This window comes from Podarcis filfolensis (assembly GCF_964270895.1).
Source record: "Podarcis filfolensis genome assembly, chromosome: 15".
In the NCBI taxonomy this organism is placed as follows: Eukaryota; Metazoa; Chordata; class Lepidosauria; order Squamata; family Lacertidae; genus Podarcis; species Podarcis filfolensis.
In genome coordinates this window covers 3,564,535-3,581,962 of record NC_139618.1, presented here as the reverse complement: position 1 = coordinate 3,581,962, position 17,428 = coordinate 3,564,535, and the positions used below count along the sequence as shown (strand labels likewise).

The 17,428-nt window shown below is 46.5% G+C and overlaps 2 protein-coding genes across 10 annotated transcripts in view; one reads left to right on the top strand and one right to left on the bottom strand.

Annotated features, from left to right (window-relative positions):
• Positions 1 to 15,273, top strand: part of LOC310750055 (multidrug and toxin extrusion protein 1-like) — a 26,386-nt gene extending 11,113 nt beyond the window's left edge. For all 6 annotated transcript variants that reach the window (XM_083587681.1, XM_083587680.1, XM_083587683.1 and 3 more), the window contains 11 exons: positions 584 to 681; positions 2,222 to 2,319; positions 3,154 to 3,267; positions 4,670 to 4,737; positions 6,145 to 6,253; positions 6,745 to 6,820; positions 9,262 to 9,331; positions 11,169 to 11,301; positions 11,518 to 11,612; positions 12,965 to 13,052; positions 14,053 to 15,273. In XM_083587681.1, the coding sequence (XP_083443807.1) occupies positions 584 to 681; positions 2,222 to 2,319; positions 3,154 to 3,267; positions 4,670 to 4,737; positions 6,145 to 6,253; positions 6,745 to 6,820; positions 9,262 to 9,331; positions 11,169 to 11,301; positions 11,518 to 11,612; positions 12,965 to 13,052; positions 14,053 to 14,276 (1,173 nt within the window). In that variant the 3' untranslated portion in view covers positions 14,277 to 15,273. The remainder of the gene's footprint in view (positions 1 to 583; positions 682 to 2,221; positions 2,320 to 3,153; positions 3,268 to 4,669; positions 4,738 to 6,144; positions 6,254 to 6,744; positions 6,821 to 9,261; positions 9,332 to 11,168; positions 11,302 to 11,517; positions 11,613 to 12,964; positions 13,053 to 14,052) is intronic.
• Positions 14,794 to 17,428, bottom strand: part of ALDH3A2 (aldehyde dehydrogenase 3 family member A2) — a 38,251-nt gene continuing 35,616 nt past the window's right edge. For 2 of the 4 annotated variants that reach the window (XM_083587768.1, XM_083587767.1), the window contains exon 11: positions 14,794 to 16,591. In XM_083587768.1, coding sequence (XP_083443894.1) covers positions 16,577 to 16,591 — 15 coding nt within the window. In that variant the 3' untranslated portion in view covers positions 14,794 to 16,576. The other 2 variants (XR_014541934.1, XR_014541935.1) reach the window with 1 other exon arrangement.

The following is a 17,428-nucleotide window of genomic DNA, read 5'->3' as shown; positions in this document are numbered from 1 at the left end:
AGCTGAGCAGGCAGAAGGTTTCAATCCCCAGCATCTCCAGGGAGGCCTGGGAATATCTCCGCCCCGACTGAAGCCCTTGAGGAGCCACTGCTGCCAGTCAGTGCAGGCAATACTGAGCAAGATAGGCTGACTCAGTTTAAGGGGTGCAGTCCCCTGGACCCTCCCAAGTGTCCCTGTTTTCCAACTGCCTCTCCCATCGTTCTGCCCGGACGCTGAGGTCCAGTGCTGAGGGCCTTCTGGTGGTTCCTTCACTGTGAGAAGCCAAGTTACAGGGAATCAGGCAGAGGGCCTTCTCGGTAGTGGCGCCCGCCCTGTGGAACTCCCTCCCACCAGATGTCAAAGAGAACAACAACTACCAGACTTTTAGAAGACATCTAAAGGCAGCCCTCTTTAGGGAAGCTTTTAATGTTTAACAGACCACTGTATTTTAATACTTTGTTGGAAACCGCCCAGAGTGGCTGGGGAAACCCAGCCAGATGGGCGGGGTATAAATAATATATTATTATTATTATTAGGGAAATGTTGGTAGCTCAGTGATAAAGCACCTGGTTCATCTCATTGCTAAAATAATATCTTGTTTCAGAGGATCATCTGGCCTGAGGTTCTGTGTGGCATTGCTGGAAACATCGTCAATCTGATTGCAAATTATGTCTTCCTCTACCAGCTTCACATGGGGGTTAGGTAAATGAGAAACGGGTGGTAGGACCAACCTGCATTTCGAATGCACCGCCTACTCACCTTTTTCTTTCTTTCGTCGGTGGAATGCTAGGAATGTATTGCAAAATCCTTTGTTTGTATATATCAAGTCAAGGGTTTGGGGTGGGGATGTTCTTGGACAATCAAGGTCTCTGCAAGGTTGCTGTTTTGACAGCAAGCCCAGATCTACACCCAGAAAGAACCTCTCTTTAAAAGACAGTTGGGGGGCAGTCTTTCTTGCTCCTTAAATGCCTCCATCATGTCTGTGGAAGTAACAGTCATTCCTCCTTGTCCCTGTTTCCTGCATTTAACCACATTTTAAAATGCATTTCCCCTTCAATTTTCCTGGTTAGCTTTTTAAAAATTTGAAGGAGGTATACCGTATTTTTCCATGTATAAGACGAGTTTTTTTGCTAAAAAAAATTCAGTAAAAAAATTGCGAATCATCTTATACCCAGGTGGTTAAAAGAAACACGACTCACCAGTAGCGTTGAAAGCTGCAAAAAAAAAAAAAAAGCTCCAAAAAAACTTCAACACAACAATTTTCGGCAATCCGCTCCAAAAAAGCTCAACAAAGTTGCTCAGTTTGATGTTTAAAATATTTATTTCTTAAGGGTTCAAAAAAGGGGTTTCCTTATACATGGGGGACTGAAAAGTATGGCAATTATATCACTTTCAACAGACCCATTGTGATCTTCGGTCCTTCAATGAAGTGTGTGTTGCTTTTTTTTCATTCCCTCAGTTATTGCGATTTTCGGGAATGGACCCGAACGGTGTGATGGGGTTGGCACTTCCTGCCTGCACAAAGAAAGTCGGGGTGACCTCCTAAGGCCTAATTATGGGGGTTGCCAACCTTTGTAGGCATGTGGGGACATTTGGGTGTCTGTGTGAACGCTGTGGAAGGCATTCTCCTCTATTACTTCTCTTCCCTCCTTCCCCAGATCAACACACACACACACACACCACCGAAAGAGAGGATTTGGGTCTAACTCAAATCCAGCCGAATTCACCTGAGCCTTGAAAAGCACCATAGAGCATCACAAACCTTTTATCGATAACAACCAGTTAGACAAATTAAGGATCTATACAACTTTGTAACATGCAGAGAATAGCATTTATAGAGAAATCAGGGATTGGAACTGAGGGAAGTCGGGGGTGGGGGGGAATTAAGGATGATATGTTTTAAGATAATATGCTTTGTTTAAATTCCTAATAAAAATTGAATAAAAAAAAGAAAAGCACCACAGAGCAGAAAGAGGGAAAGAGCGTCACTCTCTCAACTTCCTCCCTCAGCTCTACGAATTTTTCTAGCGAGGGGGGAAAGTCACCCCCTTTTCCTACTTCATGGCCAGGGGAGCAGTGGGTGGGCGGGTTCAGAGGGTTTGTGGGTGCCACGGAAGGACCCGAAAAATCGGTCTCTAGCCCCCCACTTCATACATTGCCAACCATTTTATAAAGCTCTACCACGTAACGTTTCCAACGTGGCCCTCGCTTATTTGTAATCCCCTTCCTTTCCTCATTCCAGGGGCTCTGCCTGGGCCAACACCATCGCACAGTATTCGCAAGCCATTGCCCTCTTCCTGTACATCAAATGGAAAAAGCTTCACGCTGAAACCTGGGGAGGTAACCTGCTTGTTTCCTGAAATATACTCAGAGTCGCAAAGTGATTTCATGCTCTTTATTCAGCTCATAGTGGTGAGGAGGAATGAATGAATGTCCCCTCAAAGTATCTGCTTTATATACATTATTTACACAATGGGCTGCACATGATTGGCTAATTCCGGAATTCTACTGTAAGCCAATCAGGTTGTGGATTCACTTCTATCTGGAGCATGATTGGGTGGTTCCTGCCAACCAATCATACTGCTGTATTGTTCTAGGACCAATCAGACTGCTGCCTTTTGGATCCTATTGTTCTAGGACCAATCAGACTGCTGCAGTTTGGATCCTATTCAACTCAGTACATAACATTTCCCAACGCCCCCGTCTCTTCTGAGTTTCCTTTCCCAGTTTCATGTTGAAAGTGCGACCGCAGGGATCATTCAGGTTGTAACTCAAGGGTTAATTCTGCTAAAGGCAGCTAGCCCAGAGGGGAGGGGGAGCTGTTGCTTAGCAACCATGCAGAGGGGCATGATCCTCCCTGAGATAACACATGCTCTGATTGGAGGTGCAGCTTTGAGGACGTTTCCTCCCCTCTGTTTGATTGAATGTCTCCCTGCTGTATACAAGACCTGCTTTAAAAAGACAAAACTTCTATATCCGGTTCTCTTCAAATTTATATGCTGCTTTTGTCCAGTTTTCTCAGTGAAGCGTTATCAGGACTTTTCTCTGGGGACTCTGTTATTTAAGTGACTTTGCCAGCTTCACGTACATAACAAATGTTGCCTCATCAGAAAATAGAATTGAAATCTGCCCTGTTTTTTTCTCCCTTTCTTCCCTGCTTTCTCCAAATCCTAGGATGGTCCACCGAATGCCTCCAGGAATGGGACGTGTTTATGGCCTTAGCTGTTCCCAGCATGCTCATGACCTGCATCGAATGGTGGACCTTCGAAATCGGAAGTTTTATGATAGGTCAGTGGGAGGGGAGGTGTCATGGGCAGTGGGAGGAGCCAGAAGACCAAGCCAATCGCATTGGAGCATGGTAATTACAATACAATGCCCAGATCCTACTATCTGCACGGCTAGGCTGGTGACATAATTGCACAGGCACCAATTGCAGCTCAGGAACTGAGGCAGAGACAACCACCAGTGCCCTGTTAACTTTTTATTCCTATACAGACACACACACAGTATTTTTTAATATAATCTGCAGCTCAAAATGTGAAATGTAGAACTTGGCTAACATTTTATATAATGAATTTTACCATGCAAATAGTAAATAATACACGCCACCTCCTAACAGAAAAAGTAATACATACAGTGGAACCTTGGTTTCCGAGTGTCGTGGAAGCCAAATGTTTCGGTTTTCAAATGCTGAAAACCCGGAATTGCTTCTGTTTTTGAAAGCGCCTTGGAAGTCGAATGTTTCAGAAGTCGAATGGTCTTCGAGAATGGATTACGTTTGACAAATGCGGTTCCACTGTACCAAGTACAGATTCTGAAAAATAAAAAAGGACACCAACCTTACAAACATTTAAAGCTATGGAACTACAGTGGACCCTCGAGTTACATAACTTTTGGGTTGCGAACGTGGCAAGCCTGGAAGTGGTGTCTCCAGTTACGGACTTTTCAGGTTAAGTACGGACCCCCGGAATGAATTTAATTCGTATCCGGAGGGTCCACTCTATTAGATTGACAAATACTGTACTTTTCTGTGTATAAGACTAGTTTTTTTTTCTTGATAAATCATGCTAAAAAATGGGGGTTGTCTTATACACGGGTAGTGAATAGGGTGGACGTTTGATTGCTTGCTGCTGCAGTTGTTCATGGCTATTGTGTGCATTATTGGTTGCCGCGTCAATGGGGTGGTGTTGATTGGCTGATGCTGCGGCAATTGGGCAGGCGATTGGCAGCTTCTGCCGACGATGGGACAGATGGGGGGCGGATTTTGTGATGCGTGCGGGAGGATGATTTTCGGCCATCCCCTCCTAAAAAAAACTCAACAACCCTGGGGGTGTCTTATACATGGGGGCGTCTTATAGACGGAAAAGTACAGTAAATATCACCTCACATAACTAACAGCCTGTATACAGCATTAAACTATTTCCAAACAACAGGAGAGCAAGAAAATAAAAATATGGCTGATACTTTTTACTTTTTAAACTTCCTGCTCCCTGGTTATAAAGGGGTTTGTCTCAGTAGCACCTCACATTCTTGGGGAGACTCCTGAGAGCTGGAGAGAGATGCCTTAAGGGCCGCAATGTTTTGAATGTCTGAATGCTTTGAATGTGTACATGTCTAAAGCTCAGCACAGTCCTCTGTCACTGATTCCCATGTCCTGCCTTCTCTCCTCCCTCAATTCCCCCCAACCCAGGTCTCCTCGGTGTCCTAGAGTTGTCGTGCCAATCCATCATTTACGAAGTGGCCACAATCGCCTACATGGTAAGACCTACTCCTCAGCTGCATCACGTACAAATTATTATAGTGTTACATTTTGGGGTGGGTGGGTGGGTGGGGCAAGTCTGGACGGTGCCTTTGGGTCGCTGTGATCCTGTACAGGTTAGGTCTGAGCAGAAGAGGAGGCTGAACTGGTCAGACCAGTTTCTTTGTAAGATAATGGCCAGCGAAGGGCCCTCTTCAGCATCTCAAAAGAGTGAGCTGTGTTGCCATAGAGACAACATGGGGGAGACTTTTCCCCATCTCACCTAGTCATCCTAGGAGGGAGAACAATAGGTTCAGTGGCAGGTGAATGCTTTTTTGTTTCAGCAAACTTTGGGGAAGTATGGATGTTGTTTTATTGCAGTTACTTTGTATTGTTTTAATAGCTTTTATATATGCATATATAGGAACGCGGGTGGCGCTGTGGTCTAAACCACTGAGCCTCTTGGGCTTGCCGATCAGAAGATCGGTGATTCGAATCCCTGCGATGGGGTGAGCTCCCGTTGCTTGATCCCTGCTCCTGCCAACCTAGCAGTTTGAAAGCATGCCAGCACAAGTAGATAAATATGTACCGCTCCGGCGGGAAGGTAAACGGCGTTTCCATGCGCTGCTCTGGTTCGCCAGAAGCGGCTTAGTCATGCTGGCCACATGACCCGGAAGCTGTCTACGGACAATCGTTGGCTCCCTCGGCCAGTAAAGCGAGCTGAGTGCACAACCCGAGAGTCATCCGCGACTGGACCTAACAGTCAGGGGTACCTTTACCTGTACCTTTACCTTATACATGTATATAGTTTTAATTTTATTGGTGTTTAATTGCTTTTTAATGATTCCCCCCCCCCTTTGTTCTTAGTGGTTCTTGTTTCTATCTGTAAACTGCCTTGAGTCCCCATGGGGGTATAAATATATAATTAGAATAATAATAACGATGGGCCGAGTGGGACTGTGTCTGTGTTTGAGAGTTTCGGCTGATGGTGGAAAGAGGAGAGACATAGGCTTGTCTTGCTCTGTGCTGAACCCAGAGGTATAACATGATTTGCTGGGGTGTTCATGCTGTGAGCTCCTGCATCCGGTGCCCAGGTTGTCTAGACGTGTAAACAAACCATATATCCTGAAATCTCCACCGACCTTCACTCTCTCGCTGCTCAGAGATCAGGGTTGTGCTGTATATCATATAATATATATATATATATATATATATATATATATATATATATGTTGCAGAAACTGCCCATTGTATAAGTAACCCATATTATTTAGGATGTATGGGTATGTTTTGAAGTATGCCAGTTTGAGATTTTTCAGGGCGGTGGTGGTTTCTCAAGGGCGAGATGCTTCCAGTGAACATACACACACAATCTACGATCCCAAAAGCTTTGGTTAAGGTGTCAAAAGCAACACTGTCCTTTCCAGATTCCGTTTGGGATCAGTGCATCTGTTAGCGTCCTGGTGGGGAACGCCTTGGGAGCTGGGAACTTCGAGGAAGCCCGGAAATCCTTCGTGGTCTCCATTTTGTGCACAGGTACGTGGAATTTCGCAACAAGTTCTTCTCGTTTTATAGAACTGCAGAGTTGGAAGGGACCCCGGGAGCGGTCATTTAGTCCAGCCCCCCACAATGGATCACAGTTATTTCATCTCATACCATGTCCCCCTTGGCAGCCATTTTGTGACTGGCTCCCACATCGCTTTCTCGACATTCAAAATGGCTCCCCAAACGGTTGCCAACCCCTGTTTTAACCCTTCTTGGGACAAAGAAGGCAAAAGCCATAACTTCTCCCCTCAAGGCATTTAAGGACAGCTGGGCGCCAACCATAGGGTTAAACATTAACCCTTTTTTGAGAGCAACAGTTACAGTGATTGCCACCTTTCTTCTGTTTGTACTCTCTGGCTTGTGTCTGATGCTAGTCCTACCTAGAGTAGACCCATTTAAAATAGTGGGTATGACTAACTTGGGTGTCTGTTAATTTCAGTGGGTAAAACTTAAACTTATAAACTCTTTTTGGTCTTCTCCAGTGTTTTTTTTCCTGCTGATGGGCACCCTGACAGCATCCACAAAGGACGTCCTAGCTTATATATTTACCAGCGATGAGTAAGTCACAAACCATGTGTTTTTTAGGCTGACAGTACTACTTAGCATCAACGTGGTGCCAAGTCCACACCTTACATTTAAAGGTGCTACGATGTCACTGTAAACAGTCATGGCTGCCCCCAAAGAATCCTGGGAACTGTAGTTTGTTGAGGGTGGTTAGGAGACCCCTTATTCCCCTCACGGAACTACAATTCCCCAGGTTCCCTGGGAAGAGGGACTGAATGCTAAACCCCTCTGGGAATGATAGCCCTATGAGGGGAATAGGAGTCTCCTAACAACGCGGGTGGCGCTGTGGGTTAAACCACAGAGCCTAGGGCTTGCCGATCAGAAGGTCTTTAACAACTCTCGGCCTACTGTCCAAAATCAAGGCCTCATCTGCAATATATATTTAAAGCAGTTTCATGCCACCTTCAATAGTCGCAGTTTTGGTATGCGTACACACCTCGCCTGGCGTGTTCTAAGCGATGCCAATTTTTCTTCTGTGAAATGGATATACCGTATTTTTCGCCCCATAGGACGCACTTTTTCCCCCTCCAAAAATGAAGGGGAAATGTGTGGTGCGTCCTATGGGGCGAATGCAGGCTTTCGCTGAAGCCTGTAGAGCGAGAGGCATCGGCGCGCACCAACCCCTCTCGCTCTCCAGGCTTCAGGAAGACATCCGCAAGCCTTGCGCGCCCGGCAGGAGTTCCTGCGGGCTCACAAGGCTTGCGGGCAGCAGCCGCGGCTGGGGGGGGGGGTAAATAATTTTTGTTTATTCATTCCCCCCCCCAAAAAACGAGGTGCATCCTATGGGCCGGTGCGCCCTATAGGACGAAAAATACGGTATTTGCGGTGACTGCAACAGTTCTGTGAGATTTCCAAAGGTGTTCCTGGCTCAAAAAGGGTTAGGAACCCATGAAACAAGAGATAAAACACCGAGGGCATGCGGCCCTCAAAGTAGAAGAGGTTCCTTTACCCTGGACATCCCAATGACCCTGTGAAGAAGGCTGCTGTTATTTACCTCACCCTGCAGAGGGAGTGTGTGCTTGTCTGGAATAAGCTGAGGCGTCCAGGAGTGGGAAACTGGGACTCCATTAAATCTGAGATTCCCCTGTTTATACTATTAGCCATAGCAGAGAGGCCTGAAATTCTGTGATTTCTTGTCATGCAGTAAGAACTTGGCGACAAGCTGCACCATTGTTATTAAAAGGAGGAATTTCTTTGAGTTGACAAATTGGCTTATGAACAAAAAATAAAGCAAGACAAATGTTTCTGGGAGCTTGGTTGGGGAGGAACTCAGAGTCTGAGGCATTTAGGAGGTAGAGGGGCAGTTTTAGTCTGGTATCTCAGGCACATTGATGTGGCCAGAACAGCCTCCTAGAAAGGAGAACTGAGAGCCAGTGTGGTGTAGTGGTTAAGAGCGGTGGACTCGTAATCTGGTGAACCAGGTTCGCTTCCCCGCTCCTCCACATGCAGCTGCTGGGTGACCTTGGGCCAGTCACATTTCTCTGAAGTCTCTCAGCCCCACTCACCTCACAGAGTGTTTGTTGTGGGGGAGGAAGGGAAAGGAGATTGTTAGCTGCTTTGAGACTCCTTCGGGTAGTGAGAAAGTGGGATATCAAATCCAAACTCCTCCTCTTCTTCTTCTTCTTCTTCTTCTTCTTCTTCTTCTTCTTCTTCTTCCTTGGAATTAAACAATAAACACAGAAGACGTAACCGGCTGTACGTTTGAAAAAAATACTATATACTATTCATTGTATTGAATTGTAGATTTCAACAGAAGTACTAACTCAAAGTTCAACGAAAAAGTAGAAGACCCAGTGGATCAGTTCATTCTCTAATCAGTTTATGCATAAGGTCCATATATGTGAAAGTGTCTTTTCCACCTGTCTGTTCATAAAGTCCAACAATCCACACAAAAGGTTGTTGCAGTTCCACAGAATCCTTTCACAGAGTCTAAGACAAGGATTTCCGGAATATTAGCCTTGTATCGCCGTCTTGGGCTTCATCAATAGTACAAACTCTAAGTAATGCAAATAAATACAATATCATAATCTCACACATTTTACAGCAAAATTAATATAAAAACCATCAACAACTGTACATACATATATGATATCACAGGACAGTGGATCTTATAGCATAGTAGTAGCTGCTGTAAGCAATTCAATACAATGAATAGTATATATTATTTTTTCAAACATACAGCCGGTTACGTCTTGTGTGTTTATTGAATATGTTTCACGTAAACATAGGTTTGTTGTTGTTTTGCCCTTGGAATTAAACAGCACCCTTTCATAGAACCAAAGGATTGTAGAGTTGGAAGAGATCCCAAGGATCATTTAGTTCAGCCCCCTGCAATGCAGGAATCTTTGGTGCAGTGTGGGACTCGAATCCGCTACCCTGAGATTAAGAGTCTCATGTTCTACTCACTGTTTTGTTTTCTGTCTCTCTGCAAATAGGGAGGTAGTTGAACTCGTTGCAAAGGTCATTCCCGTCTACGTCGCTTTCCACCTTTTCGAAGCCCTTTGTGTGAGTATATCGACCTTTAAGGGAAATAGGGTGGGGTGGTCTTTCATCTTGTTTAATAATAATAATAATAATTATTATTATTATTATTATTATTATTATTATTATTTATACTCCGCCCTCCCCGGCCAAAACCGGGCTCAGAGCGGCTAACATCAAACATATAACACATTAACATAAAATCAGGCAATCAATTAAAATACATCCTAAAATCAGATGAGGAAGTTGAATTGAGGTTGGGTTGGGTTTTTTTTTAATGCTTTGCACAATGCACAACCTACTCATTGTTCTCATGCCTTCTTAACGAGAGGTCTAATCCAGTCCCAACAAAAGAAGAATGGATACTAAAAACTTACGGAATATGCAGAAATGGCGAAACATACTGGAAAAATAAGAAATCAAGATAACAAACTTTTTATAAACGAATGGAAATGGTTTATTGAATATTTACAAATAAATTGTAAACTGATAAGAACATTGGCAGGATTATTGTAATAACCCGCAGTTTCATAAAAAATATATATTTAAAGTAGATGAATAAATGAACAAATTAAGTTAATTTGGATATGCAGAAAATATTAAAAATAAAGTTAAGGAACTGCAGCAAGAGGGGGAAGGAAGTCAAGTTTTTAAATGTTAAAATGAGTAACATTTTTGAAAAGAATCAGGGCTTGGCTCTGGAAAGTCATGAATAATAAGAGAACAGGAGAAAAGAGTTTTAAAACTCTCTGCCTTGTTTTTTGGGGGGCCAAGGCCTTCTTGGCACACTGGCTCCAGAAGGATAGAGCTGCACTAATGGGGACAGTTTTTGTTACATCCTTTTTGTTGTATTTTGCATTTGGTTAAAGGGGAAAATGGAAATTGATGGTAGAATAAAAGGAGAATTCCCCGGGTGCCTAGATATCCGGGTTTGGGGCAAGTACTCTTTGGTGAGAAAACCCCAGCATAGATTTAAAACCACAAAGCATGCAGCAAAGTGTGGGAATATAGGCTTCCAAAGTCCCCCCACATCCCTTCGCATAGAAAGAGACCACATGGTCGGTAAGTTAAAATGCTTTACTTACCAACTTTTCCAAAGTCAGATTCACGTGCTTTTCCACACAGCAGCAAGAAAACACAGGCAGTACAGTTTCCAAATGTTACACTGTTCCTAAATTATTTCTATGGAAACGCAAAGATGGCTCGCTAAAGCGATACGGTCTAAGCTTGGAGCACCCAGCTTAGACCTCCTTACTGGTCAGGTGGAAGGGAAAGACCAAAGAGTTTGGTCACCCTTCCTCCCAAGGGACGGGTGTTGAAACCTAGCTAAGCCTGACAGGACAGCTTACTCTATGGTCTTAACCCCTTCCATGCATTTAGAGTGGTTCTATGAGGCTGGATGGAGGCAGGTGGCACTGTGGGTTAAACCACAGAGCCTAGGACTTGCCGATTAGAAGGTCGGCGATTCAAATCCCCGTGACGGGGTGAGCTCCCGTTGCTCGGTCCCTGCTCCTGCCAACCTAGCAGTTTGAAAGCACCTCAAAGTGCAAGTAGATCAATAGGTACGTCTCCGGCGGGAAGGTAAACGGCGTTTCCGTGCGCTGCTCTGGTTCACCAGAAGCAGCTTGGTCATGCTGGCCACATGACCCGGAAGCTGTACGCTGGCTCCCTTGGCCAATAAAGTGATATGAGCGCCGCAACCCCAGAGTCATCCATGACTGGACCTAACGGTCAGGGGTCCCTTTACCCTTTTATGAGGCTGCATATATCCCACACCTTGTTGTGCGTATGGGCTACCCCCAGAAGGTAACCCCCGTGTGAGACGCAATCATATTGTAACCCCTTCTTCCCCTCTTCGCAGTGTACCACCAGCGGGGTCCTGCGTGGCACCGGGAAACAGAAGCTTGGCGCCATCTTCAACGCCGTCGGGTACTATGCCGTGGGATTGCCGGTGGCCATTGTGCTAGTTTTCGTGGCCAAAATGGGACTCATAGGTACCGCCTTAATACCAAGTTTGCTCATTGGTCCGTCTGGCTCAGTATTGCCCACACTGATTGGCTGTGGCTTTCAGGAAGGAGTTCCTATTCTTCTACCTGGAGGTGCCATCGGGGATCAAACCTGGGACCTTCTGCATGCAGGCCAGGCGCTCTGCCCATGACATATAACCCCCGTTGACCCTTCTGTGTGGTCTCTCTCCATCTTCTCCTCAGGCCTCTGGCTGGGCATGTTGATATGTGCCCTTATCCCTTGCATATGCTCTATAACCTACATTGGCCGGATGAACTGGAAGCAGGCAGCTGAGGAGGTAGGGAGATTAATAATAATAATAATAATAATATTTATACCCCGCCCCTCTGGCTGAGTTTCCCCAGCCACTCTGGGCGGCTTCCAATCGAATGTTAAAAACAATACAGTATTAAATATTAAAAACTTCCCTAAGCAGAGCTGCCTTCAGATGTCTTTTAAAGATAAGATAGCTACTTATTTCCTTGACATCTGGTGGGAGGGCGTTCCACAGGGTGGGCGCCACTACCGAGAAGGCCCTCTGCCTGGTTCCCTGTAACCTCACATCTCGCAGGGAGGGAACCGCCAGAAGGCCCTCCTCCGGGCTGAGTGACAGGGGTGGAGATGCTCCTTCAGGTCTACTGGGCCGAGGCCGTTTAGGGCTTTCAAGGTCAGCACCAACACTTTGAATTGTGCTCGAAAACGTACTGGGAGCCAATGCAGATTTGCTTAAAGGGTGGGGTTTTTTTCTTCTTTGGGGGCCGCATTCCCTTTGTCGGGGGCTGTGTGTTGGCAGCGAGCGGAGCCACAGGCAAAAGTGTTCCGGATTAACTGATTTGGAGCGAAGACCACTCTGCTTCCGTTTTCCCTGTAATAATTTCCCAGCTGGATCGGGGCAAAGGAAGCCCATCTAGCCCAGTCAGAAGCCCACAAGCACAGCAGCAAAGCTCCCCCCACTCACGACCCCATGTTGGGAGAAAGTTTCCTGCACTGCGGGGGGTTGGACTAGATGACCCCCAGGTCCCCTTGCAACTCTTCAATTCTCACGATTCCATGATCCGTGGCAACCTTGGCTTGTAGCTGCCAACGGACACCTCTGTGGATTCGTCAAATTCTCTTTAGAAACCACTCAGATCAGAACCAACAGGTGAAAAAGGAACAAATGCATAGGAAGAACGGGGCGGTGTTGGGGGCCACATAAAATGATGTCAGGGGCCACATGAGGCCCACCTAGACAGCAGGAGCTATGTTGGAGTAGGAAACAATAAGATGGCCAAGGAGAGTTAATTTTCTATTGTTTCTTTATCCTGTTTTTATCTTGTGAGTCACTCCAGGGTAAAACTGGAAAATTATTGCAAGCGCTGAACACAGAAGCTGCCTTACCTTGATCCAGCCCCTTGGTCCATCCAGCTCAGTATTATGGACACTGGCTGGCAGCCACTCTCCAGAGTTTGGGGCAGGGAGTCTCCCCACCCCCCACAGCCCAACCTGGAGATGCTGCCAGGGACTGAAACTGGCACATTCTGCATGCCAAGCAGGGGCTCCAGGCACTGAGCTGCAGCCCTTCTCCCTGCGGAGAGGTCCTAGAAGCCTTAAAAAAACACCTAAATCCCTGGCCGCTTCCTTAACGAACTGTCTGGATCTGCCCTCCAGGCTCAGCACCGTGCAGGATTGACCCAGAGGCTGCCCCCGGAGGGTTTGAACTCGGCTCCCGTCCCAAGCAAGATGGCTCCTTCTTCCGGTATGGAACACGGGTTTGTTTTTTCCTTGTTTGATCCTCAAAGGAGGTCCAGTGTCTGTCGCCATCAGAAGTGTGGCTGATATTCGATATTAGAAAAAGGGGAACTGGCGGCCCTCCTTCAAAGCCCAAGGGTAGCGTCGAAATACCCATTAACACCAACCCCACAGATGCAAAGGGGGGGGCTATGCCGTTGGGCTGCTGACTTGGTTGGTTTTATAAAACACGGGGAAAGTCATGTCCCCCTGCCCCCACAAACGTATTTTAGCCACCCACTGCTCTGTAGCACAAAGGGGTCAGTGGCAGGGCTAGATTTAGGTTTGATGAGTCCCTAAGGTAATACGGCCCTTTGTATGTCCAGCTGTCCTTTGTCAACAAATCACCGCTGTTTTTTGCATTGAATATATGCTATTTGGCAATTTATGGACCTAACAGGTATCTAAAGCCATTTGCACATAACAAAAGGCTAGCAGGCGAGGCCCATTATTTACATCATAGGAGCCTACACAACACAAAACCCTGTTGCTGTATGTAGGTTTTATTTTATTTATTTTTTATCTTATATTTTGGAAACGTACATCCTGGTTTTTCCCCCCTTTATTTTTTTTGGGGGGGGGCCTCCAAGAGAGGTGGGCTCTAAGCTATAGCCTGTTTAGCTTATACGTAAATTTGGCACTGGACTCAGTGCGCCTGGTTTTTTCGTCCAACGTGGGGCTCGAACCCTGAGACTGAAGAGTCTCTCGCTCTGGCCACTGAGGCGCAACGCTTCAGAAAACATACGCAGAAATGGTTTCTGAAGGTGAATCGTGGCTGGAACCTTGTATGCCGCCATGAAGGATATTTGACCGTGTGCTGCCCCCCTTGACAGCGAGCGAAATCCAAGCGAGGGCAGAGTGAGGAAAATGGATTCCAGAGGCCTATATGGTCCAGCATTCTGTTCTCACAGCAGCTAACCAGACGCCAAGCTGACAGTCGTGTCTCTCTCCTTCTCCGCCTGCTGCAGGCCAGACGGACGCTCAGAACGGAGCTGTCCTCCTTAGTTTCTCCAAGACCGACGGGCCAACTTACCAGCTCCAGCTGCAGGATGAGACGGTGACAGGCCTCTCCACTGTGGGAAAAGTCCTGACTACAAGGCAACTGATCATCCAGAGGGGACTGGCTGTTGCAGCTGCCGTCATCATCCTAGCCATCGGCGTCACGATTCGGTTCTTCACCGTTAAAGATTAGGGATATATTCAGACACACACACACACCCCATTTTGATTGGTCCAGGAAGGAAGGAAGAGGGAGGGGGGTCCTGTTTGACTTAGAAGCAAGAAACTGGACCCCAGAATAGCTGGGCGCAGGGCTGTGTTTTGATGTCATCAGCAAGTGCAGGCCGGACTTGAACCCAGGACTTGGCGGCGCAAGAAACCCAGCTCTGGCTCAGAGAGGGATTGCCGCACTGCTGCATGCCAGATGTCACTGTGCTACACTCCCATCATCCCTTGCAGTTGGCGGCCATGTTGGCTGGGGCCGATGGGAGTTGGGGTCCAACCGTTGGCTGATGCTGCGGCGAGGAGGGGCCACCTCTCGCTATGTTCTGCTCAAGAGTTGACCAAAACTGAAATGAATGGGCCTCCGTCAGCTGTGCCCATTAATGTCAATGGGTCTACTCTGAGTAGGATGCAACCATGAACCGATATCAATAAAGCGCTCAAGGCCCAAAGGTCAAATCAGGAAAAACTCTTAATCATTAAAAAGCTTCAACCCACTCTCGAGTTTAATCATGTTATATTTGCAGCTTGCGTAAGTTACAAGGATACACCCACATTTCTTAAACATACAGAGAGAGAAATATATCCATCTTCCCATATAAAATATTTTGATAATAATTCTAAACTCACGTCAGTTCTTTCATTCTCTGCATCTAAAATACTTTATGTAAGAAGTGTTTATTTTTTGAAGGGGAAAAGAATGAAAGGAAGAGAAATCCTTGGAAAAGGTCAGTTGGAAACAAATCTGTAGGTCGCGCTGGTTGAATTTAATCCACCTTCCAGCACAGAAATGGGATGAGTCAGTTGTAGTGAATCAGACCAGCCTCCACTGGTGCCTTCCAGAGGGTCGGGACTACAAGTCCCATCGGCCTCAACCAACCTGATGGATTTTGTAGTCCAAAAACATATTGGAAGATGCCAGGTTGCAGGAAGGCTGTGTTAAAACGCCCATCTCAGAAACCTCTCTTTTGAAAAACAAAACCCTTTCTCTTCTCCTCCCTCTCTGCAGTGAACTCTGGGAACTGTAGCTCTGGGAGGGGAACTTGGAATCTCCTATCAAGTCCCAGCACCCTTATCCAACTACAGCTCCCATAATTTTTTTTTTTTTTTTGGGGGGGGGGGAGTCATGACTGTTGAAAATGGCATCACAGTGCTTTAAATGTGATGGGGTTGACATCTGGAAGGCCGCAGGTTCCCCACCTCTGGGCGTCAAGGAGTGCGGACTGAAATTGGTCACACAAACACACCCTAAGGCCGCTTCGCTGGGCTGGTGTCACTTTGCAAGCCAAATCAGACTGGGCAGCTGGCCTGCAGCCCGTCTGGATTTCGCAGGACTCCCAGCTCCAGATGAGTCCCAGGCAGCCTGGTCAGGGATGCTGGGAGTCCTGCATTGTCCAGAGGTTCTCCACCTCCACCAGATACAAGAAGGTATTTGGCACAGAGTCAGGCCAGAAACCAGCCTGCTCTCTCGCACAGCGCCCTTTCATTTTGCAACGGGACAACTGCCCATTAGCTTCTTGCAGGCGATACCCTAACCCTCTCTGTAATCCTAAGCAGGCGCAGAAATTTGTGACTGTTTCTGCATGGACAACTCTGGGGCAGAAGCGGTTTAAGGGTCCAAATTTTCCACCAGGAAATTTCCCCTTCTGAAGGGGAGTAAAGGCGGATGAGGACTAGCCTCATTATAGGCCTTTTGGAATATACACTCCGTGTCCCATTATTATTTGATTTGTTTAATTATTTAATTTGGATCCAGCACCCCATTTATCGAAGGCTTTCATCTGTTTATTTTCTGTACAATTACACTCCCCTCCCAAAACCACAACCCCATTCTGATTTCAGCCTCCTTTTGGAGCATTTCACGTTCCTCGTTTCTGATTATTGGTTATTATTTCAAAGACAACCTAAGCCAAAGAGGCGAGACGGGGACTGATGTATCAGCCCATCTGGCACAGAGCAAGGCCACTTCTTACTTTTTAAAAACCCTCAGACATATATTTTTTGTGTGTGAAGAGTCCTTCAAGAACAGCAGCGAGAATATTGACAGCGCTTTTCGGTTTCGCTGCCTAAAACACCCTCGTTTACAGCGGGAGGCTGTGGGCGCAGACTGTCGCTCAGATCCTCCTCTGGACTTTTTAGTGTGCTTAATGATTAAAAAGAAATGGCAAAATTCCTTACAGAAGTGCGCTTTAGCAACCAGCCCCCTTAACCCGGTGAGAACAGCTTGTATAACACGACTTGTTCCGTCAATGGTGTCGGTGAACCCCGGACTCAGAAAAACGCGACCTGGAAGAAAGAGAGAGAATTGAATGCCATTAGCTCTTTGAATCTACTGTGTTTTCCTTCATTTGTGCGTGGTTTTTTTAAAGGGAAAAAAACCCCAGAAATCTGAAGCTATGCATAGAAGAATGTCCAATGCTGCCTTAAACTGAGGCACGCCGTTGACTCATCTGCTCTTAGAATCTGATCAGCAGCAGCTCTGTGGGGGATTGCCAGCAAATGGTCTTTTTCGCGAGCGATCGCGATGGACACATGTCAAATATAGCGGGCAGCCACCGCAAATGGAGCAAGCATTGCAGGGTCCCTTCCAACTCTCCCATTCTAAACTCGTCAGCAGATCATTGCAAGCCACACGCAAAAACAGAAGCGTCTCATTGGATGCATATCAGAAGAGATAACTTGATCTTCTTGTTATCCACAAAAATGATGAGAGATCTTGCGTCCCAGGCGCTGCTAGATCAGGGATGGGGAGACTGAGGAAGACCTCTCTGCCAATAAGAGCCATTTGACAGTGGAACAGACTCCCACAAGAGATGGCGGACTCTCCTTCCTTCACTGGAGGTCTTTAAGCAAAGATTGGATAGCCATCTATCATGTGTTTATAGCTGAGATTCTGCATTGCAGGACTAGATGCCGACTCCACAAGTGTATGATTCTGTGTTGCTGGACACCCAACGCCCCCAGCCAGTAGCCTGGCCACAGGTTACATGAGAAGAACCTGCTGTTCAGGCCAATGGCCCACCCAGTCCAGTTCTCCCCGGGGCCAACCAGATGCCCGTCACAGGGAACCTGCAAGCAGGATCTGGGCACAAGAGCGCCATCTCCTTCTACAGTTCCCAACAA